Source organism: Salvelinus fontinalis, chromosome 18, assembly GCF_029448725.1.
Source record: "Salvelinus fontinalis isolate EN_2023a chromosome 18, ASM2944872v1, whole genome shotgun sequence".
NCBI lineage: Eukaryota > Metazoa > Chordata > Actinopteri > Salmoniformes > Salmonidae > Salvelinus > Salvelinus fontinalis.
In genome coordinates this window covers 10,998,897-11,022,439 of record NC_074682.1, presented here as the reverse complement: position 1 = coordinate 11,022,439, position 23,543 = coordinate 10,998,897, and the positions used below count along the sequence as shown (strand labels likewise).

The 23,543-nt window shown below is 44.6% G+C and overlaps 1 protein-coding gene across 5 annotated transcripts in view; it reads left to right on the top strand.

Moving 5' to 3' along the window:
* Positions 1 to 23,543, top strand: part of LOC129814952 (voltage-dependent calcium channel subunit alpha-2/delta-2-like) — a 264,188-nt gene that overhangs the window by 145,285 nt on the left and 95,360 nt on the right. For 4 of the 5 annotated variants that reach the window (XM_055868130.1, XM_055868128.1, XM_055868131.1 and 1 more), the window contains exons 5-6: positions 726 to 770; positions 13,773 to 13,914. In XM_055868130.1, coding sequence (XP_055724105.1) covers positions 726 to 770; positions 13,773 to 13,914 — 187 coding nt within the window. The remainder of the gene's footprint in view (positions 1 to 725; positions 771 to 13,772; positions 13,915 to 23,543) is intronic. The other variant, XM_055868129.1, reaches the window with a different exon arrangement.

Here is a 23,543-nt window from a genome sequence, read left to right as displayed (position 1 = left end):
AGAGCGCATCCTCACCCAGGCTCCCTCCGAAATGGTAATGAGGCGGGCCCCACAGACGGAGGCCGCACCACGCCGCACACAGCCCTGGCATGCCCGCACCATGTGCCTCCCCCTCCACAGGAGATAAGGGTGGAGGGGCGAGGAGGGTTAAGCGCTGGGCTTGGCGGGAGGGGGGGGGGGGGGGGGGGGGGGGGCGTACAGGGAGTGTGCTGCCATGAACCTGGCTTTTGTCCTGTTCTCTCTCTCTCTTTTCTTTCTCCTCTGAGATGAGAGAGCTGCTATTTACCATGAACTCAACTGACAATAAGCAGTGGATAAGAGCGCTAGGGAACAATGCTAACTCATTCCACTCATATCCCAATATAGCACTCTATACGCGTCCTAAATCCAGCTACCAACCACGGCACCATAGTAAAGCATGCCGTGCATACAGCACTGTATTTCCTACCTATTGCGTCACAGCACTACTAGATAGCATCCCGACTGCGTTAGAACACAGCATGTCTCCGAGATCTGCAACACACAGTTCCATTCAACAGCCCCATCTTTCATCACACTACCTCCGCGGTGTTCTGTGATGCTGATTATATTCGCATGCTGTCTAGTGTGTCTGAATATAACCTTGACATCTCCATACAGCTCCACCAGCAGAAGAGCCTCGAGGATATAGTCACTGCTATATCTTCTCTCATCACCTCTCTTTTGCACCTTTCTTTTCCGCGCAGGAGAGCGACATGGAGTACTATGATTCGAAAGCGGAATCAGACTATGTGAGTACAGCGGTATGTCCTGCCCGTCCTGCTCCCCTGTACGTCGTGTTGTCCCCCTGGTCACAGGCACGTGGTCTGTCTGTGTGTGTTAGTACGCTGGTGAGACTGCTGTGACTGTGAGTGTTGAGTGTTACAGGGCTGGAGCCAGCACCTTGCAAGTGACCAAGCTAGAGATTCAGTCGAACCCTGGAGTACCTACCAACCTTATCCCAAACCCTGGAGTACCTACCTGCCTGTCCCAAACCCTGGAGTACCTACCTACCTAATCCCAAACCCTGGAGTACCTACCTACCTAATCCCAAACCCTGGAGTACCTACCTACCTAATCCCAAACCCTGAAGTACCTACCTGTCCCGAACTATGCCTAACCTCACCTGTCAAACCTTGAAGTACCCTCACCCCAACTGTCGAGGACCTAGTACCTAACCTCAATTTTTCGAACCCTGGTATACGTACATAACCCCAATTGTCAAACCCTGGTGAATTGACCTAACTAACTAAAACGGAAGTACGTAACCCTTATTGTTTACTGAGTAATTTAACCCCAAATGTCTGCGGTGCATGTGACAGTGACTGCATCTCCTACTCCCCTCCCAAGAGATTCAGTCTAACTCTCTCCGTGTGTTTTACCTCGACCAATGCCACAATGCAGGGCCAAGGAACACCCAACCACAAATCCATGTAGGCTACCAGTACCAATTCATAAGTAGCTATACAGTAACTATCATAGAAAGACAGATTTCATGTTTGTCTTGTCACCATTAACACCAGTCAATTACAGACCGCCCCCCTCCCTGGTCTGGGAACAGTCAATTGTCCTTCCAGGGGATGTTCAGGTCACACGCCGCTTTGTGCCACTGTACCAGGCCACCTGATTGATTAGCTATCAGAACCAAATCCAAGAATTCCCCAGATCACCCAAGCACAAAGGGAAGGAAGGAATGAGGAGGGAGAGATGGAGGAGAGCGAGAGAAATGGAGAGACGGATAGAGAAAGAGATGGAGAGAGATAGAGGAGAGAGAGAAAGAGATGGAGGAGAGAGAAAGTGACAGAGAGATGAAGGAGAGAGAGAAAGAGATGGAGGAGAGAGAAAGTGAGAGAGCAATGAAGGAGAGAGAAAAAGAGATGAGGAGAGAGATGGAGATAGAGAGAAATGTGGGGATAGACAGACAGAGGAGCTAGCTATACTATAAATCACGGCATGATTTTCTCGGTGTTCAAGGCGGCCCTCGTGATTAATGACACAGCACTTTAGGGCCTGTCAGCACGTCTAATTGGAGGACATCGGTCATCATTAACATGGTCGCTGCTGAGGCCGAGCCCTTGACACACCCCATGACCCTTGCCTCGCCACCTCAAGCTTATCCCAGCACACTGCTAGAGGTCATCCTGAGGTCAACTCCCATGCCAGCCTGGCTAGTTCAAAACAGTTACTGATGTCCCCTTTGGTTCCTTGAAAAAAGACAACTCCATTATGTCCAGAGACCTGTTCGAACTTTCCATGGTGGTTGAGTTGAGGTTATGAAGAGGTAAGGGAGGGACCTTTTGGAAGAGTGTCTACTTTCTCCTCAACCACCCCTCTATCCCTTCCTCTCACCCACTGCTTCCTCCCTCTGTCCCTTCCTCTCACCCACTGCTTCCTCCCTCTATCCCTTCCTCTCACCCACTGCTTCCTCCCTCTATCCCTTCCTCTCACCCACTGCTTCCTCCCTCTGTCCCTTCCTCTCACCCACTGCTTCCTCCCTCTGTCCCTTCCTCTCACCCACTGCTTCCTCCCTCTGTCCCTTCCTCTCACCCACTGCTTCCTCCCTCTGTCCCTTCCTCTCACCCACTGCTTCCTCCCTCTATCCCTTCCTCTCACCCACTGCTTCCTCCCTCTGTCCCTTCCTCTCACCCACTGCTTCCTCCCTCTATCCCTTCCTCTCACCCACTGCTTCCTCCCTCTATCCCTTCCTCTCACCCACTGCTTCCTCCCTCTGTCCCTTCCTCTCACCCACTGCTTCCTCCCTCTGTCCCTTCCTCTCACCCACTGCTTCCTCCCTCTGTCCCTTCCTCTCACCCACTGCTTCCTCCCTCTATCCCTTCCTCTCACCCACTGCTTCCTCCCTCTGTCCCTTCCTCTCACCCACTGCTTCCTCCCTCTGTCCCTTCCTCTCACCCACTGCTTCCTCCCTCTGTCCCTTCCTCTCACCCACTGCTTCCTCCCTCTCTCCCTTCCTCTCACCCACTGCTTCTTCCCTCTATCCCTTCCTCTCACCCACTGCTTCCTCCCTCTATCCCTTCCTCTCACCCACTGCTTCCTCCCTCTGTCCCAACCTCTCACCCACTGCTTCCTCCATCTATCCCTTCCTCTCACCCACTGCTTCCTCCCTCTGCCCCTTCCTCTCACCCACTGCTTCCTCCCTCTGTCCCTTCCTCTCACCCACTGCTTCCTCCATCTGTCCCTTCCTCTCACCCACTGCTTCCTCCATCTATCCCTTCCTCTCACCCACTGCTTCCTCCATCTATCCCTTCCTCTCACCCACTGCTTCCTCCCTCTATCCCTTCCTCTCACCCACTGCTTCCTCCCTCTATCCCTTCCTCTCACCCACTGCTTCCTCCCTCTGTCCCAACCTCTCACCCACTGCTTCCTCCATCTATCCCTTCCTCTCACCCACTGCTTCCTCCCTCTGCCCCTTCCTCTCACCCACTGCTTCCTCCCTCTGTCCCTTCCTCTCACCCACTGCTTCCTCCATCTGTCCCTTCCTCTCACCCACTGCTTCCTCCATCTATCCCTTCCTCTCACCCACTGCTTCCTCCATCTATCCCTTCCTCTCACCCACTGCTTCCTCCCTCTATCCCTTCCTCTCACCCACTGCTTCCTCCCTCTATCCCTTCCTCTCACCCACTGCTTCCTCCCTCTGCCCCTTCCTCTCACCCACTGCTTCCTCCCTCTGTCCCTTCCTCTCACCCACTGCTTCCTCCATCTGTCCCTTCCTCTCACCCACTGCTTCCTCCCTCTATCCCTTCCTCTCACCCACTGCTTCCTCCATCTGTCCCTTCCTCTCACCCACTGCTTCCTCCATCTATCCCTTCCTCTCACCCACTGCTTCCTCCATCTATCCCTTCCTCTCACCCACTGCTTCCTCCCTCTATCCCTTCCTCTCACCCACTGCTTCCTCCATCTATCCCTTCCTCTCACCCACTGCTTCCTCCCTCTATCCCTTCCTCTCACCCACTGCTTCCTCCCTCTATCCCTTCCTCTCACCCACTGCTTCCTCCATCTATCCCTTCCTCTCACCCACTGCTTCCTCCCTCTATCCCTTCCTCTCACCCACTGCTTCCTCCCTCTATCCCTTCCTCTCACCCACTGCTTCCTCCCTCTATCCCTTCCTCTCACCCACTGCTTCCTCCCTCTATCCCTTCCTCTCACCCACTGCTTCCTCCATCTATCCCTTCCTCTCACCCACTGCTTCCTCCCTCTATCCCTTCCTCTCACCCACCCCTTCCATTGTCCCCTGCAATTCCTCCACCTCTATCTCCTCCCTCTACAGTATGACCACTCACACTCCTATCACTGATCCCGTTCTCTACTCCTGTCCCGTGCTCTACTCCTGTACCTTTGCTTTACCCCTGTACCCGTGCTCGACTCCTGTACCCGGACTCTACTACTGTACCTTTTCTCTACTCCTGTACCCGTGCTCTACCCCTGTACCCATGCTCTACTCCTGTACCTTTGCTCTACCCCTGTACCCGTGCTCTACTCCTGTACCTGGACTCTACTCCTGTACCCGTTCTCTACTTCTGTACCTTAGCTCTACTCCTGTACCCGTGCTGATCTCCTGTACCTTTGCTTTACCCCTGTACCCGTGCTCTACTCCTGTACCCGGACTCTACTCCTGTACCTTTGCTTTACACCTGTACCCGTGCTCTACCCCTGTACCCGTGCTCTACTCCTGTACCCGTGCTTTTCTCCTGTACTCGTGCTTTACCCCTGTACCCGTGCTCTACTCCTGTATCTTTGCTCTACTCCTGTACCCGTGCTCTACTCCTGTACCTTTGCTCTACTCCTGTACCCGTGCTCTACTCCTGTACCTTTGCTTTACCCCCTTTGCTCTACTCCTGTACCTTTGCTCTACTCCTGTACCCGTGCTCTACTCCTGTACCTTTGCTTTACCCCCTTTGCTCTACTCCTGTACCTTTGCTCTACTCCTGTACCCGTGCTCTACTCCTGTACCTTTGCTTTACCCCCTTTGCTCTACTCCTGTACCCGTGCTCTACCCCTGTACCCGTGCTGTACTCCTGTACCCGTGCTCTACCCCTGTACCCATGCTCTACTCCTGTACCTTTGCTCTACTCCTGTACCCGTGCTCTACTCCTGTACCTTTGCTTTACCCCCTTTGCTCTACTCCTGTACCTTTGCTCTACTCCTGTACCCGTGCTGTACTCCTGTACCTTTGCTTTACCCCCTTTGCTCTACTCCTGTACCCGTGCTCTACCCCTCTACCCGTGCTGTACTCCTGTACCCGTGCTCTACCCCTGTACCCATGCTCTACTCCTGTACCTTTGCTCTACTCCTGTACCCGTGCTCTACCCCTGTGCCCATGCTCTACTCCTGTACCTTTGCTCTACTCCTGTACCCGTGCTCTACTCCTGTACCTTTGCTTTACCCCCTTTGCTCTACTCCTGTACCTTTGCTCTACTCCTGTACCCGTGCTCTACTCCTGTACCTTTGCTTTACCCCCTTTGCTCTACTCCTGTACCCGTGCTCTACCCCTCTACCAGTGCTGTACTCCTGTACCCGTGCTCTACCCCTGTACCCATGCTCTACTCCTGTACCCGTGCTCTACCCCTGTACCCATGCTCTACTCCTGTACCTTTGCTCTACCCCTGTACCCGTGCTCTACTCCTGTACCTTTGCTTTACCCCCTTTGCTCTACTCCTGTACCCGTGCTCTACCCCTGTACCCGTGCTGTACTCCTGTACCCGTGCTCTACCCCTGTACCCATGCTCTACTTCTGTACCCGTGCTCTACTCCTGTACCCGTGCTCTACTCATGTACCCGGGCTCTACTCCTGTTCCTACCTTCACCTCGTCTGCCCTGTCTGCTCCATCCCTCCTCTCCCCTCGTCTGCCCTGTCTGCTCCATCCCTCCTCTCCCCTCGTCTGCCCTGTCTGCTCCATCCCTCCTCTCCCCTCGTCTGCCCTGTCTGCTCCATCCCTCCTCTCCCCTCGTCTGCCCTGTCTGCTCCATCCCTCCTCTCCCCTCGTCTGCCCTGTCTGCTCCATCCCTCCTCTCCCCTCGTCTGCCCTGTCTGCTCCATCCCTCCTCTCCCCTCGTCTGCCCTGTCTGCTCCATCCCTCCTCTCCCCTCGTCTGCCCTGTCTGCTCCATCCCTCCTCTCCCCTCGTCTGCCCTGTCTGCTCCATCCCTCCTCTCCCCTCGTCTGCCCTGTCTGCTCCATCCCTCCTCTCCCCTCGTCTGCCCTGTCTGCTCCATCCCTCCTCTCCCCTCGTCTGCCCTGTCTGCTCCATCCCTCCTCTCCCCTCGTCTGCCCTGTCTGCTCCATCCCTCCTCTCCCCTCGTCTGCCCTGTCTGCTCCATCCCTCCTCTCCCCTCGTCTGCCCTGTCTGCTCCATCCCTCCTCTCCCCTCGTCTGCCCATCCGATCCCCCCTTTCTCTCCCTGCTACTAACGGGGGTTGTATAAACACTCCATCATTACAATATCTAGTTAACTTGTTGGGCCATATGCTCTGGACTCCATATCTCTCACAACGTTAAATTGAATCGCTCAGCGCCCTTGTGTAGGTATAGGCACTGTCCACAGTTGAGTTCCTGCCCAAACGACGACTCTGTCCTCAATCTCTTTTTCTCTGTGTCCAGGCATAGAAACAGCACATAGCGGCCATTCTCATTGATGGTAATATTCCACAGTAGTATGTGTAGTGGCACTGGAGGGGATTGCTTAGTATCAGGATTAATAACACCCAATGTTAAGACTATCTTGAGGTCTAGCCTTATCCTCACCCCACTTTGACAATGAACTCATTGGCAGGGTTCTATTATACTTTTTTTTACTATGACTTTAATACACACAGACACACCGAAACATGAAAGATTATAGGCATGATGTCTTGGCCTGTCCCGGCAACACCTCATTGGCTGTCAGTAGAACAATATGATATTGATTTTAGAGTTTTGTTTTTATCAGCGATTGTTGGGGGAAAATCCCTCTGCAAGAACAACCCAACTGAAAGAGACAAGATCAGGCACACCCAAGAGAAGATTATTACTTATGCTTCAGCGGAGAACAGACAAAGCTCCCTCTAGGTGAAATTGCAATGGCCTCCGCATTATATCACTTTCATTTGAAACTGCAATCTGGTCGGTAGTGAAATATAACTTGTAAATGACGTTAAGGTAGTGTTTTGGTGGAGGCCAAGGAGCAGAGACGTCAGCCACCTAGCTGGAAACTGTTATTGTAGCTTCACATTGCGTTTGAAACACAGACTCGTCTTGCATTTTGATTTTCTTTACTTTATATTACGCTGCAGCATATTACACTGTCACAGCTCAGTTTGAAGCCCTGTTTTTTGGCTTTCGGTTCAGAAGTGATCCACAATCTGTACCGTGCGATTGACCAACACACATGGGCACACACGCGTGCACACACACACACACACACAATATCAAAGGGATGAGCCGGGTTTGGAGGCGAGAGATGCTTGTGATCATGGGGGAGCCCTAGATGGGTAAAAGTGTAAATGAAAGAGTCTTCAAAATGTCATTCCTGGCCTCTTCAACCTTTAATTAAACCTTGAGAATTGGGAGATAAAATTAATAAACTGGGTAATGAATCGAGCAAAACAGGTGGTGGGTGGCTGAAGAAAATGAACCAATCAGTCTTTCCTGTGTGGATTTATTCAGCTCCTAATTAGAAGCTGCCTTGGTTAATTATGATTGGGCTCTTTGGAAAAAGAGGGCCTCACTGGAATGACAGTCAGGCTGAGAGATAAACAAACACCGGGACGGGACTCCACAGAATGCTGCTGATGCACGAGGGGCTTATGACGGCCAATCGCCTTCTCCGTTATTGATAACCCGACTTCCCTAAGCCAATCACCTTCATTGTAACTAATGCAACCCTTTTCTCTAAGCCAGTCACCTTCCCTGCAACTAATACAATAGCATTTCTAATCGAATTACAATTATGTTAAGTAATAATCCACCGCTCGAACCCAAAGACCTTTATTGTAACTAATCCTTCCAACATTCCTAGCCCACTTCCTCTCTAACTGATAAACCAGCACCTCTAACCCAATCATCCTCAGCGATGAACCAGCACGTCCTCCCTAATCACCCATGCCAACAAACTGCCCCCCGTAACACCATTTACTCACGTGTTTTGAGGGCACTGCATCAGTAATCGAGTGATCGTCTTCGCTAGACCAGCGTGAGACTGTGACACTCTCACCCTTGCTGATTCAAATTGAATACGCATCGTCACGAACCCATTCATTGTCTTCGCTGTAATATTACAAGGCTAGTATTATATTTTTCAACCAATTATCTTCACGGTCACTTCCACACCATCCACTTTTACGCTGTCACCAGCGACATTAGCGTTGCACATCTTCTCGAGTCGATGTTCTTTTGTGACGGGGTCATTGTTGTGTGGGGGCAGTTTAACATTGTAATGGAGTTGGAGGAGAATAAAAAAAAAAAGGTGACAGAACGATTATGAAACGTTTTCGCTGAGTGGGAAGGTTTTGACAGAATGAATGGATGAGTTGAGGAATAGGAGACAGTTTATGAGCTATATACATGGTTATTACAGTCAAAACTGACAAAGATTGAAGGTGTCGAACTGAGGACCGTAACCTGTGAGTGTAGCCTTGTGTAAATGGGTTTTTGTAACAGTGAGTTTGTGTAGATACGTTTTGTGTTTGCGTGTGTATGCACAACTGTGTATGTATAAGTATGTATGAGAGAGACACACAGAGCGGGAGACCGAGACAGTTGACGTATGTCTGATGATGCGTTTCCTGTAAGGTACTGTAGCATGTTTCCCTGGTCGTTGATTACACTGTTCCTAGCGTTGACATTCAGTGGGCTATCATCACAACTGTCCCCCAGCTCTGCTCTTCCCATCCTCTCCAACAACAGCTTGTAATTGCATTTTAATAGACAATTAAAGCCAGGCCATAAATCAATTCTTGCACAGGGTATGAGGCTTGGGTTACATTTTGTGAAAAAACAAAGCGTTTTTATCAGATTCAATGAACCCTTGCTGCTCTATTAAATCATGATATGTGGGCATGTCTCAATGTCAACTATACAGTAATGAACTATATATGTATTTGAGTATTTGTTTATGTTTTATTTTTCTGTTATGTGCACTTGTGCTGACATGTAGCTGTCAGTTTTAGTATGACACTTAATCGGTGTTGGGGTAGTTACTCAAAAAAAGTAATATATTACCTATTACTCATCACTTCTTTCAACAGTAACAAATGACTTTACTTATTATTCCCCGGGAAAAACAAATTATTTGCACTACTTGTTATATTACTTTTGCGTAACACACCAAAACGTTGAGCGCGCCCACACTCAATGTAAACAATGTCAACGTTACGTTACGTAGTTCCTATACACCAGCATTTCCTCTACCAACAAGCTTGTTCAGCTGTCCCTGGGTTACAGCCTGTCTTGCTGAACCATTCAAAACAAGCCTTGGTTGTTGGGAGGAGGTAGGCCTACAGTCATCTTCAGCAGCAGTGGTCAGGCCTCAAGGGATCTTTCGCTAAGAGTTTTGTCTTGGCGTGTTGCTTTCACAGGTTCTTCGAGAGATTGGAGATTTGCGTTTCTAGCAGTGGAGAGGTGTTTCTCGCCTGGGCACAGTTGACATGGTACAGTTATATTGTTGTAACTTTGTCCTCCTGCCAAATCAAAGTAATGGGGGTACTTCCAACTAGAGGAACTGAATGTTTAAGACACTTTGGGCGTTTTTCATCTCCCTCGTTAAAGCATGCGTTAACAGGAACTTGGTGAGAGGACCATCTGGTGCGTTTTAAATATTGAGCCAACAGACATGGAATAATAATCATCATCACAAATATTTATTTTGATCAATAACTGTAACAGGAAGGGAACGATAACAAAAGTAACTAAGTAACCACGACCTTTCTTACAGTAACTCTAATATTTTGACTCAAATTGGAACAGTATGCCGTTATATTATTACTGTAATACATTACTTTGTAACACATTCGTAAAACTTTTTAACACGTTACCCCCAACACTTCTTATAATACAGTATGATATACAGTATTATATACAGTATTTGATGGATGTTTTCGCCTCCCTTTCCTTATGGTATGCAATTCATCTATACAGTATGTTGGTATATTGTACAGTGGATGTATAGGCCTGCCCTAACTCGTTTGTAGTACTAGCTATGTGCTATATTCTGTCAATATGCACCTTGCAGAGTCTTAGTGAGCTCCCTTAGGATTTGGAGGCACAGATAAATTAATAAGCTCTGCCAGAGGATGTGTTTAGATATAATTCCTATTTATTTTCAAGATGGGCTCTTGAAAAGGCAAGGCTTGTCATATGTCGATAGCTAATCAAGATTGAATCCTAGGCCAATCGAGCTTCGCAGTGCTAGAGGCATCACTACAGACCTGGGTTCGATCCCAGGGCTGTATCACAACCGGCCATGAACGGGAGTCCCATAGGGCGGCGCACAATTGGCCCAGCGTCGTCCGGGTTAGGGGAGGGTTTGGCCAGGGGGAGCTTTACTTGGCTCATCGCGCTCTAGTGACTACTTGTGGTAGGCCAGGCACCTGCAGGCTGACCTCGGTCATCAGGTGAATGGTGTTTCCTCCGACACATTGGTGCGGCTGGTTTCCGGGTTAAGCGGATGGGTGTTTAGAAGTGCGGTTTGGCGGGTCATGTTTCTGAGGATGCATGACTGCATGACAACCTTCGCCTCCCGAGCCCATTGGGGAGTTGCGCGATGAGACAAGATCGAAATTGGGAGAAAAAGGTGGTGATATATATATATATATATCTATATATATTATAATAAATAAATAAAATATTCGGAAAGTATTCAGACCTCTTGACTTTTTCCACATTTTGTTACATTACAGCCTTATTCTAAAATGGATTCAATTGTTTTTTTTCTTTATCAAAAAACACACAATACCCCATAATGACAAAGCAAAACAGGTTTCTCTGCAGATCGTCTCAAGCTCTGTCAGGTTGGATGGGGAGTGTCGCTGCACAGCTATTTTCAGGTCTCTCCAGAGATGTTCGATTGGGTTCAAGTCCGGGCTCTGGCTGTGCCACTCAAAGACATTCAGAGACTTGTCCCGAAGCCACTCCTGCGTTGTCTTGACTGTGTGCTTAGGGTCGTTGTCCTTTTGTAAGGTGAACCTGCCCCAGTCTGAGGTCCTCAGCGCTCGGGAGCAGGTTTTCATCAAGGATCTCTGTGCTTTGCTTCAGTCATCTTTCCCTCAGTCCTGACTAGTCTCCCAGTCCCTGCCGCTGAAAAACATCCCCACAGCATGATGCTGCCTCCACCATGCTTCACAGTAGGGAAGGTTCTGTAGGTTCCCTCCAGACGTGACGCTTGAAATTCAGGCCTTATAGTTCAGACCAGATAATCTTGTTTCTAATGGTCTGGGAGTCTTTAGGTGCCTTTTGGCAAACTCCAAGTGCGCCTTCCTGTGCCTTTAACTGAGGAGTAGCTTCCGTCTGGCCATTCTACCATAAAAACGTGATTGGTGGAGAGCTGCAGAGGTGGTTGTCCTTCTGGAAGTTTTTCCCACCTCGGCAGAGGAACTCTGGAGCTCTGTCAGAGTGACCACCCGGGTTCTTGACTCTAGGAAGAGACTAGAGTTTCAAGCTTCTTCCATTTAAGAATGATTGAGGCCACTGAGTTCTTGGGGAACTTTAATGCTGCAGAATTTTTTTGGTACTCTTCCCAAGATCTGTGCCTTGACACAATCCTGTCTCGGAGCTCTACGGACAATTCCTTCGACCTCATGGCTTGGTTTTTGCATTGACATGCACTGTCATAGCAAAATGTCTGAATACTTATGTAAATAAGGATTTTTTAAATGTATATATTTGCATTTGCAAACATTTCTAAAAACCTGTTTTCGATTTGTCATTATGGGGTATTGTGTGTAGATTGATGAGGGAAAAAAACATTTCTTCATAGTAGTTCCGTACTAGCCACTTAGTTTAGCTATCTTGCTACTCTTCACTACTAAGCACCCACTTGGGGATCAAAAAGCACACCACACTTCAGTAGTAATTTAGGAGTATTAAATCAAGTCCAATTTGATTTGTCAAAAGCGCTGAATACAACAGGTGTAAACCTCACAGTGAAATGGTTACTTACAAGCCCTTAACCAACAATGCAGTTTTAAGAAAAATAAATGCTAAGAAAGTAAAAAATTCATTAATAAACTGAAAAATAACAAATAATAAAAAATCAACAATAAAATAACAGTAGTGAGGCTATATGCAAGGGGTACCGGTACAAAGTCAATACACATGTAGGTAGAGGTAAAGTGACTATGCATAGATAATACACAGAGAGTAGCAGCAGTGTAAAAATGGGGGTGGGGGGGGGGTGTTCAGGAGTCTTATGGCTTGGGGGTAGAAGCTGTTATGAAGCCTTTTGGAGCAATACTTGGCGCTCCGGTACCGCTTGCCGTGCAGTAGCAGAGAAAACAGTCTATGACTAGGGTAGCTGGAGTCTTTGGGTATTTATAGGGCCTTCCTTTGACACCGCCTGCTATAGAGGTCCTGGATGGCAGGAAGCTTGGCCCCAGTGATGTACTGGGCCGTACGCACTACACTCTGTAGTGCCTTGCGGTTGGAGGCCGAGCAGTTGCCATACCAGGCGGTGATGCAACCAGTCATGATGCTCTCGATGGTGCAGCTGTATAACCTTTTGAGGATCTGAGGACCCCTATCAAATCTTTTCATTCTCCTGTCCTGGGGGTAGAATAGGTTTTGTTGTGCCCTCTTCACGACTGTGTTGGTGTTTTTGGACCATTCTAGTTTGTTGGTGATGTGGACACCAAGGAACTTGAAGCTCTCAACCTGCTCCTCTGCAGCCCAGCGATGAGTAGCCTTATAACTTAGTATGGTCATGGCAAGCTGTCATCTCTGTATACCTCTGTATTCAGGCTTCTCTCCGTCCTCAACGTCCAGATAGCTGGCATCATCAAATCAAAACATTGCCTGCTAGCCAGCTAACATTAGCTAGCTAGCTAACCAAAAACTAACCGCCAACTTCAGTCTTGAAAACATGCTGGACTCGCACTATTTAGACTATAATAACAAGCTAATAGTTCATTCATAAAACAAAAAGTTTGTCAGGGAAATGCTATAAAAATAAATTATTACAAATATTCACCAAATGTACAGCAGGTCTCTGCCTAGGCGAAGTCACGGCACCAGACCTCCAGTAGACATTGTGTTGTAGTGAACGTCAAAACAAAACACAAGTCAGCTCCAGCGGTCTTCCTAGCGTAACACTGCATGGTCGTGCTGGAGATTCTGCCTGCTCGTGTGGGTGGCAGAGAGAAAGCTGTGATTGAGTGGTGTTGGTTGTTAGTTATTGTCAGGGTTCATTTGTGGGCCACCTTAATGTGTCTGTGATAGCCATCTTGGACACTAATTGATTCTCACTGTTTTGTGTCTGCTTTGATACCTGCTGTGGCTTTGTGATGAGGCAAAGAATAGAAGGCAAATCCAAACCCAGCTTAAAAGGCGGCGTAATTGCGTTTTTTGTTGTTTAATCCAAAAGTGTGTATGTGTGTGTGCGCTCATGCACTTGTGCATTCAGACCTGTGTGAGTGCATTCGTGTTTGTTTGTGGCTGTGCCGGGCGGATATCTGTTTGTGTTAGTCCGTGTCTCTGGCCATCTGTTTCCTTCTGTCCTGTACTTATCCCACTAACAGGCTGTTTCTCTCTCTGTGAATCTCTCTATGCAGACGGAGGATGAAGATGGGGAAGAGAACCTGATGGAGAACCCCTACTCCGTGAAGCTGGAGTTTGTGGACGATCCCAACTTTAAAAACAAAGTGAACTACTCCTACAGTGCCGTCCAGATCCCTACAGACATCTATAAGGGCTGTAAGTACCAAGCTACATCTACATCTACACATCCATCCTCCCACACAAATACACACAAATTCACTACACATCCATCCTCCCACACAAATACACACAGATTCACTATCAGCCTATGATCTGAACCTTTTTGCTAGGTTACATTTTTTATTAGACATGTTCTGACATGATACACCTTTGAGATGCCTCATCTTGTTTCCGAGGCGGTCTTGTGTGTCTTCCTGATCCGTTTGGGAGGATCTCCCCCTCATAGTTCTCCTTCAGAGCCAGTCTTGAACGGATAAACATTAAACCGCCTATTTCTCTACGCCTTAGACCGGACCTTTCTCCTTCTGAGGTTGCTAGCTGAGCACGATAACCTGCCCCTCTGCGTATCAGCCAACACTTGCTTCCTGTAACATAATAGTACATGGCAGCAGTGTTCCCCACAGTAGCTGTGTGTGTGTGTGGTTGCGTGGACAGGGATTGATTCACCTGCTCCTGGATACCCTGCCCTGACTGGCACCTCACAGCCCTACCGGGCATGACACCGTCTTTGGGACTCCAGCAATGGAAGAAAGTGGACATACGTACTGTATCTGCTGAGGTTGTATTCTCACAGTCGCCCTACATTCTCTATCTCTTCTCTCTGCTATCCCGCTCGAACCTGTTGGATGTAGATGTGTTCATTCTCACTATCTGGCTGTATCTCAAATGATCTGCTGACAGATACACCACCGTTTCCACCCGTTTTGCAGTCTTCCTCTTTGTCAGAAGAGCCCTTGTTATTACCGAGGTATGGAGGCTAGCCAACAGGTCTATAATAAGCTTTCCCAGTAGCCTCTCTGGGCCAATCTTGTCAGAGCTAGCCTGTGCTTATCCAGGAAGAGGGGTCAAAGAGCATGGACGAACGACTATAGAGCAATCAGTCCTGCCTGTTGTTCCTGCAGACATTTTGCGCTGGCCCTGGAGTCTCTCAAGGGCCCTGGATTCTCTCTTCACTGGGCTTGTGTAAGAATAAAGGCTTTCTGATTGAGCCTGCAGGGGATTATAGAAACACAGTACTAGATTGGAGTACTCTGGGAGGATGTTCATTTTTAAAGGTCCAATACAGCCATTTTTATCTCAATATCAAATCATTTCTGGGTAACAATTAAGTACCTTACTGTACCTTAAAAAAGTAAAGGTAATGGCGGACTGAACGAAGTTATGTAGAGCACCTCAAGATAAAACATAATATTCGAAATATCTGCTAAATAGACTAAAATATTAGCACTACATAATCTGGTGAGTGATAAACCTTCAATCTGGATAATAACACAAAACAAATCCTAAGACTAGAGACATTTATCGACAAATATTACGAACACAGACAACAACCAAACATGACGGAGAATAAGACAGGGGAACCGTTTACAAAACGCAAGCGAGATTCTTCGACAGATACTGACGATTTAATATTCTCACCACCGGGAATGGTAAAGGTCGAAACTGATCTGTTAAAATCAATAAATGACAAACTGGGTTTACTTGAATTACTTAGTAAGGATATAAAAGAGTTAAAGGCAAGCCTAGAGATGAGTGATGAAAAAGCTGCGACATTGGAGAAGGAAACACACGCGCTAAAAGGGACAGTCAATAAGATTCAAACCGAAATGAATGGAATTAAAAAAGAGAACATCGTTCTGAAGGAAGCCTTACTGGAGATTCAAACTAGATCCATGAGAGAGAATTTGGTACTTGCAGGTATCCAAGAAAAAGAAGGAGAGGTTCCTGAATCTATAGTTAGAGAGTTCCTCCGTACAGCGCTTCAGATTCCATGCGAAGTTGTCGACAAAATCCAACTTGAACGTGTTCACCGCTTCGGACAGAGAGGGCAGAGGTTCGAACGCCCAATCGTTGCAAAATTTGCTTCATTTAAAGATAAAATAATGGTTAAAAGCCTAGGTAAAAGACTTGCTGGGACCAAAATTGGCATGAATGATCAGTTTCCGAAAGAAATTGCAGAACGGCGCAAAGTTCTGTATCCAATTTTCAAAGAAAACAGATTAAAAGCGAAACGAGTAGCTCTCGTCGTTGATAAACTATATATTGATAACCAGTTGTTCAGAGACACAAAGACTACTCCATGGTTATTTTAAAATTTACAAAATTCTCATAGACGAGGAAAATAAACACAATTCAAGCCCGGTTACTGATTGTAACAATACAACAAAAAATATAGCTTTTTTATAAATCTTCACATATAACTAATTGAACACACAAGCACTATTTTTACACAGTGAAGATAAAAACTAAGTAAACAGAAGGCACAGTATGTGTGGATGGTATGGTTTGTGTTTATTTTATTTTTTATCTTATTTGTTATGTTTGGAAAGTTGAGTGAGTGAGTAATGAAATGGTTGCATATCCCAGAGCCAATGTATTGCTGTGAGCCGGGTATGAGAGGGCTTTCAATGTTGTTCAGATGATGGATATACTTTTATAATGAATTATACGTCTTATTTATTTATTGTCCTATCATGGAAAACTACATTTTTTTTATCTTAATAAATTATATCTAATTATTATCCTATTTTAATGGTACTGTCTATGGCCCTATACCCTAGACACCCACCTGAATGACCCAGATATTAAGGAGAAGTCCCTAACTGTTTTATGTGCTCGCTGTAAGCGGTCTATATGCAGCTAAAATGAGGTCAGAGACCAAGAGCAGCACTGCCCCCTCAAGATTCTGAGCCTGCTTGGCAGGGTTGGTCCTGCAAAGCCAAAGCCCCCTAAAGGGAGAGGAAAATATACAAGGAATTTCTCAAAGCTGCTAATGAGAACCTTGACGACCTTGTACCTAGCCGGTGGGGATTCCGGTGGGGTACCCCCACCCAGGCAGTGGCAGTGCTGGCAACACTAGCTGCAGTAACCCATGGGGAGGGGGTCACACTCGGACATTCAGAGAGGGGGTATATTATTGTGGCCCTGGTGGCACAGAATCAAGGTCGGACTGCATGGAGATGCGTGGGGACATGGTCATGACTGGTGGCCGTATTGTGGGTGTTTTTTTTCAGGAATAGGGTGTACATTTGACGGCCATTATCTAGGATATGACAATGGTAAATAAATTTCAATTTTTGCTTATTTTTTTGCGCGGTCTTGCAGGCCTTCTCATGCAGCTGCAACTGCAATGGCATTTGGAAATCATGACCCATCTTGAGTTGGGCTCTGGGATGGTGCAACTGTTGAGAAAGTGAGCTTATGGTTGTGTGGGGGTAAGGGCTGAGTGTGTATGTGTGTATCCCACAACTGTTGCGAAAGAAGAAGTAAAAGATGTAAGGTACAATAGAGGATGATCCACAGCTATATATAATACAAATCGAGGTGACGGCAATGGAAATGCATATGGCAATTGATTTACTTCAATTCGGTAAATGGAACTGTATGCTCTTTTCAAAGAATGGATCCCAGTCGGTTCAGGGCTATGGGATACAGGGGGTCGAGGGTGGTCTGCCGGGCATTGGGATGACAAGCCATCTCGAGATGAGGCCTTTTAGCGGGTGGAATAGTAGGGACCAATTGGAGGTTTACTTAGTAGAAATGCAAATATCATGGTACAACTATATAGACACTCAATCATTATGTTACTTTTTAATAGTACGTTTACAAAAATATATTCTGATTAAAAGAATGAAAGGTGTGTCTCATGGTAAGTGGTGAAATAAGTATAGCCAGTTACAATTGTAATGGCTTAGCAGATAATAAGAAAAGACGATCAGTATTTACCTGGCTAAAAGAGAAGGATTATAATATTTATTGTTTACAGGAAACCCATTCAACAGTTTTAGATGAAGTTTTGTGGAAAAAGAACTGGGTGGGCAAAATATATTTCTCCCATGGGCAAAGAAATTCAAAAGGGGTGATGATCTTAATTAACAATAATTTTGATCCAAATGTGCAAATTGTCCAAACAGATCCTCAAGGTAGATGGATTATTTTAAATATGTTATTGGACAATAAACAAATATGGCTTGTTAACCTATACGGTCCGAATAATGATGATCCAAGCTTCTTTGAAAATATATATAAGAACTTATCAACTCTACAAGCAACACTAGACTCTATTATTATAATGGGAGATTTTAATACGGTCTTAAATAGCTCTATAGACCGGAAAGGAAATCACACTACAAATTATCACCCTCAGGCACTTAAGGAAATCATGAATGTCATGGATATATTGGAATTAGTGGATATATGGAGACTTAAATACCCTGATTTAGTGAGATATACATGGCGGAGGCTGAATCAAGCTAGTCGTCTTGACTACTTTCTTATTCCATTCTCTCTGGCACCAAAAGTTAAAAAAGTGTTGATAGGGGATAGAATGCGGTCGGATCATCACATAATTGGCATATATATTTCTCTTACAGAATTTCCACGTGGGCGAGGATATTGGAAATTTAATCAAAGTCTACTAGATGATAAATTGTTTAGAACTAGGACAGAAGATTTTATAACTGACTTTTTCAGACATAACATAGGTACAGCAGATCCCCTTATTGTATGGGACACTTTTAAGTGTGCCTTTAGAGGCCATGCAATTCAGTACTCATCTATAAAACAAAAGCAATTTAGATCAAAAGAGTCCATATTAATAAAGGAAATTGAAGGACTAACAGTACAGTTAGATAGCAATAAAAACGGTACCATAGAGGCACAGAATAATTTAGAGGAAAAACAAAAAGAAATGGAGGAACTTATTCAAGAAAGATCCAGTGTAATATATTATAAAAATAAAGCGAACTGGATGGAATATGGGGAAAAATGCACCAAATTCTTTTTCAATCTTCAATATAGAAATGCTACCAAAAAAAAATGTATTAAAACTTGTGACAAATGATGGAGTCACGCATGATTCACCAAATTATATTTTGAAAGAGGAAGTAAAGTACTTTAAGAATATGTTTTCGTTTCAGGCTCCTCCATCTCCACTAACTGAAACTAATTGTATGGATTTTTTTCCTATTAATAATGTAAAATTAACATCTGAACAGAAAGACTCATGTGAAGGCCAAATTACAGAGGAGGAACTGCTTGTTGCAATTGGGGCCTTTAAAGATGGGAAAACTCCAGGGCTGGATGGCATACCAGTGGAAGTATACAAAACGTTTTTTGATATACTCAAAGGACCATTATTAACTTGTTTTAACCACTCCTATATAAATGGTAGATTATCAGACACACAACAAGAAGGTCTGATATCGTTATTACTGAAACAGGACCCAAGTGGTATATGTAAAGATCCAGTCCAATTAAAAAATTGGAGACCTCTTACACTTCAGTGTTGTGATGCAAAAATCCTAGCAAAATGCTTGGCGCATAGAATAAAAAAAGTTTTGTCAGATATTATTCATCCTAATCAGACAGGTTTTTTACATGGACGATACATTGGAGATAATATAAGGCAAGTACTGGAAACAATAGAACACTATGAGATATCGGGGACACCAGGCCTGGTTTTCATAGCTGATTTTGAAAAGGCTTTTGATAAAGTACGACTGGAGTTTATATATAAATGCCTAGAATATTTCAATTTTGGGGAATCTCTTATAAAATGGGTTAAAATTATGTATAGTAACCCTAGGTGTAAAATAGTAAATAATGGCTACATCTCAGAAAGTTTTAAACTATCTGGAGGAGTAAAACAAGGTTGTCCACTATCGGCATATCTATTTATTATTGCCATCGAAATGTTAGCTGTTAAAATTAGATCAAACATTAATATTAAAGGATTAGAAATCCATGGCTTAAAAACTAAGGTGTCATTGTACGCTGATGATTCATGTTTTCTTTTAAAACCACAACTAGAGTCTCTCCAGGGCCTCATAGAGGATCTAGATACCTTTGCTATCCTCTCTGGATTAAAACCAAATTATGATAAATGTACCATATTACGTATTGGATCACTAAAAAATACACATTTTATATTGCCATGTAGTTTACCAATTAAATGGTCTGACGGAGATGTGGACATACTCGGTATAAAAATCCCAAAAGAAAGAAATGATCTCACTCCAATAAATTTTTATAGAAAGTTAGCAAAAATAGATAAGATCTTGCTACCATGGAAAGGAAAATACCTGTCTATTTGTGGAAAAATCACCCTAATTAACTCTTTAGTCATATCACAGTTTACCTATTTGCTTATGGTTTTGCCTACACCTAATGACCTATTTTTTAAATTATATGAACAAAAAATATTCAATTTTATTTGGAACGGCAAGCCAGATAAAATTAAAAGGGCCTATTTATATAACGAATATGAATTCGGAGGGCAGAAATTATTAAATATTAAAGCATTAGACCTCTCACTAAAGGCATCAGTCATACAAAAGTTATACTTAAATCCAAACTGGTTCTCTAGTAAACTGGTACGAATGTCTCATCCTATGTTCAAGAAGGGCCTTTTTCCCTTTATTCAGATTACACCTGCTCATTTTCGGTTGTCTCCAAAATATCCTTATTCTTTAAACAAGCCTTAGAAAGTTGGTTGCAATTTCAGTTTAATCCACCTGAAAGGACGGAACAAATAGTACAACAAATATTGTGGTTAAATTCAAATATAATAATTGATAAAAAAACTGTATTTATCGAAGAAATGTTTAAAAAAGGTATAATTTTTGTGAATGATATCATAAATAGGACTGGTGGAGTTATGTCACACATGCAGCTAACACAGACATATGGAAAAGTCTGCTCTACCCAAAATTACAACCAATTAATTGCAGCATTACCACAAAAATGGAAGAGGCAAGTAGAAGGGGAAAAAAGTAAGGAACTTGTATGTCGGCCCTGTATTAAAGAACAAAAATGGTTAAAGAAAAGTGTGATAAATAAAAACATATACCAATTTCATTTAAGGACCAAAAAACTAACAGCTGTGCCATACAAATTGCAAAATAGTTGGGAAGAGATTTTCGATGTACCCATTCCATGGCACATGGTTTATGAATTGATACGCAAAACAACGCCGGATTCAAAACTTCGAATTTTTCAATATAAATTACTGTACAAAATTCTTGCAACTAATAGAATGTTATATATATGGGGTATACAATCTTCCCAGCTCTGCAGATTCTGTTGTGAGGAGGCAGAGTCATTAGATCATTTATTTTGGTATTGTCCATATGTAGCTCGTTTTTGGTCACAGGTCCAGGAATGGCTGAAGAATTGCAACATTTGCCTAAAACTAACGCTACAGATAGCAATACTGGGGGATTTGAAAAGCCATAGTCAATCAATCAATAATATAATAATTATTTTGGCAAAGATGTTTATTTTTAATTTACAATCTGTAGAAGCTATGAGAATAGGAAGGTTCAGGTCTTTTGTGAAGCATCACAGCACAGTTGAGAAATGTATGGCAAATAGAAATCCGAAATGGATGATGTTGGAAGATAGATGGGAGGGGTTGGGTGGAGCTGAAGGGTGGGACTAATAACAAGATAAACAATATAGGGCATACGGGATCTGTGAAATGTGTATAGGTGCGGAGCTTTTGTGAAATAGCACAGTTACAAGTGGAAATAAAATTGGATGGACAACAGAAATAGAGGAAGGACTAAGAACAAATAAGAGAGAACTATTGTAAAGTGGACTGTGTCTGTAAGATAGGTATAAGATGTAGAAATTGAAGGTAAAAGCAGAAGTGTTTATAAGTTTACTCCAATTGGGGGATTGGTGGTAGGGTCGCGGGGAATAATAATAAAGGCATATTCTTTAAAAAAGTATGTATGTCTATATAGGTATGTGTATGTATATATGTGTATATGTATGCATACGTGTATGGATATATATATTTACCCCAAAAAATATGGGGGAATGGAAATGATGCAGACAATTACATTGGAAGCAACATTCTTTCCGCAATACTAAGCTGATCCACCCCTAAAAAAAAAAAAAAAAAAAAAAGTAAGTACCTTACTGTGATTGTTTTCAATGAAAATGGTCAAAAAGAAACAAAAATAGCTTCTTAACAAAGAGCAATTTCTCAAGCAAGATTTTGTTTGGGGAGGTAAAAACTGAAAACTAGCTGTTATTAGCAGAGACGTTTGGAACTCTCTTTCTTATTGGTTTATTAACTCATTTACGATCTGGTGATGTCACCAGGGAGGCCAAAACTCCATCCCACCGTAACAGTCTTTTTAAGCAGCTCTTAAACTAAAAGGGCATTATCATCATTTTCACAATTTCATAGTATTATTCCAACCTCATATTATGAAAATATATATAAAACATAGGACAATCATGTTTTTGACTGCACTGTGCCTTTAAGAGTTTTGCGTTGCTGAAAATGTTTACTGTTGTTGTGGGCAAATCAACTCCCTGTGCGTAGTCTGCAGTGGAAAGATTGGCCCAGCTACTCCAGTTTTGACACCAGCCCCGTTTTGAGCACATTGTTTGAGTTCTGTTCTATTCTTCTTAGTTGAGTAGCTCGTAAAATGCAGCACTCGTATACGGATGCTGATCGTCCCCGCACTCTACTCCGTATATCATTCAGTAGCCTGGCCTGTGTCAGTAACAAATATATCATCAATTCTGACCACATATTTGGACATTGAGTTAGCAGTAGCACAAAATAATATGACCAGTGGTGTTGGGCTATATAAAATCATGTTATTAGAAATAAGTTAAATGCTCAGGGGCCGTATGTCTCAAGCATACATATCTAGGATCAGTTTTGCCTTTTCGATCGCAATGAATGCGATTACATAGACTGGGGGGACCTGATCCTCAGACTCCTACTCCGAGGAACTTGATACATACGGCCCCAGGGATCGGGAGTTGAAAGCTGAATTTCACGTGGAGAAAATAGACTGGGACATTTCTACCTCTGGGGTCCCGGGGCTCGGAGAACTCTGGAGAGGGCAGGCCAGGGACATGCTCGGTACCAAAGGAGATGGTTGCTGCTCAGTGCTGGAACACCAGAGCTGCCTCGGAGAGCTGACGGGAGCTGATGTGGGTGGAATGTTTGCCTGTGGGTCTAGAGAGGTCTGGGCTTATTGGAAGAGCAGTGGAGCAGCAGCATTGTTAGTGAGCAGGAGAGGCTGTCTGCCCAACCCAGGGAGAACAGAGCAGAGCAGCCAGACCAGAGGGAGAGGGTCAGCGTTAGAGAACAAAAGCCTGGAACTGTTGATCTGGAACAGGGTACTATCTACACAGGGTCTGCAGTGTTGTGTGGTGTTATGTGTACAATATATGGCAGTAAGTGTTAGTGGGCTATGGTATGGATGAGTTTAGTGTTCTGTGTTGTGCTTTGTGGATGGAGTACATGGGTAGAGTTGATTATGAGCACTCATCCTCTGTGTAGTTGAAGGGGGTTGCTATTTTACAGCTTTGATAATGAACACCTGAGAGAAGGGGGCCCAACTAGGAAACGTTGGCAATATGACTGGTCTTCTGTGATATTTGAGGAAGGTGGTTGTTACATGACAAGGAGTTTTTACAAAAGTGTGTTACGCATGGTAATGAAACGGCAGCTGCGGAGTTCTTTGACGGGGGGGGGGGGGTTCGAGAGAAAAAGTCAGAGAGAGAAGAGTAGAGAGCGAGAGAGGGAGGGTTTGGAGAAAGAGAGAAGGAGAATCAGGAGAGAGACACTTTAA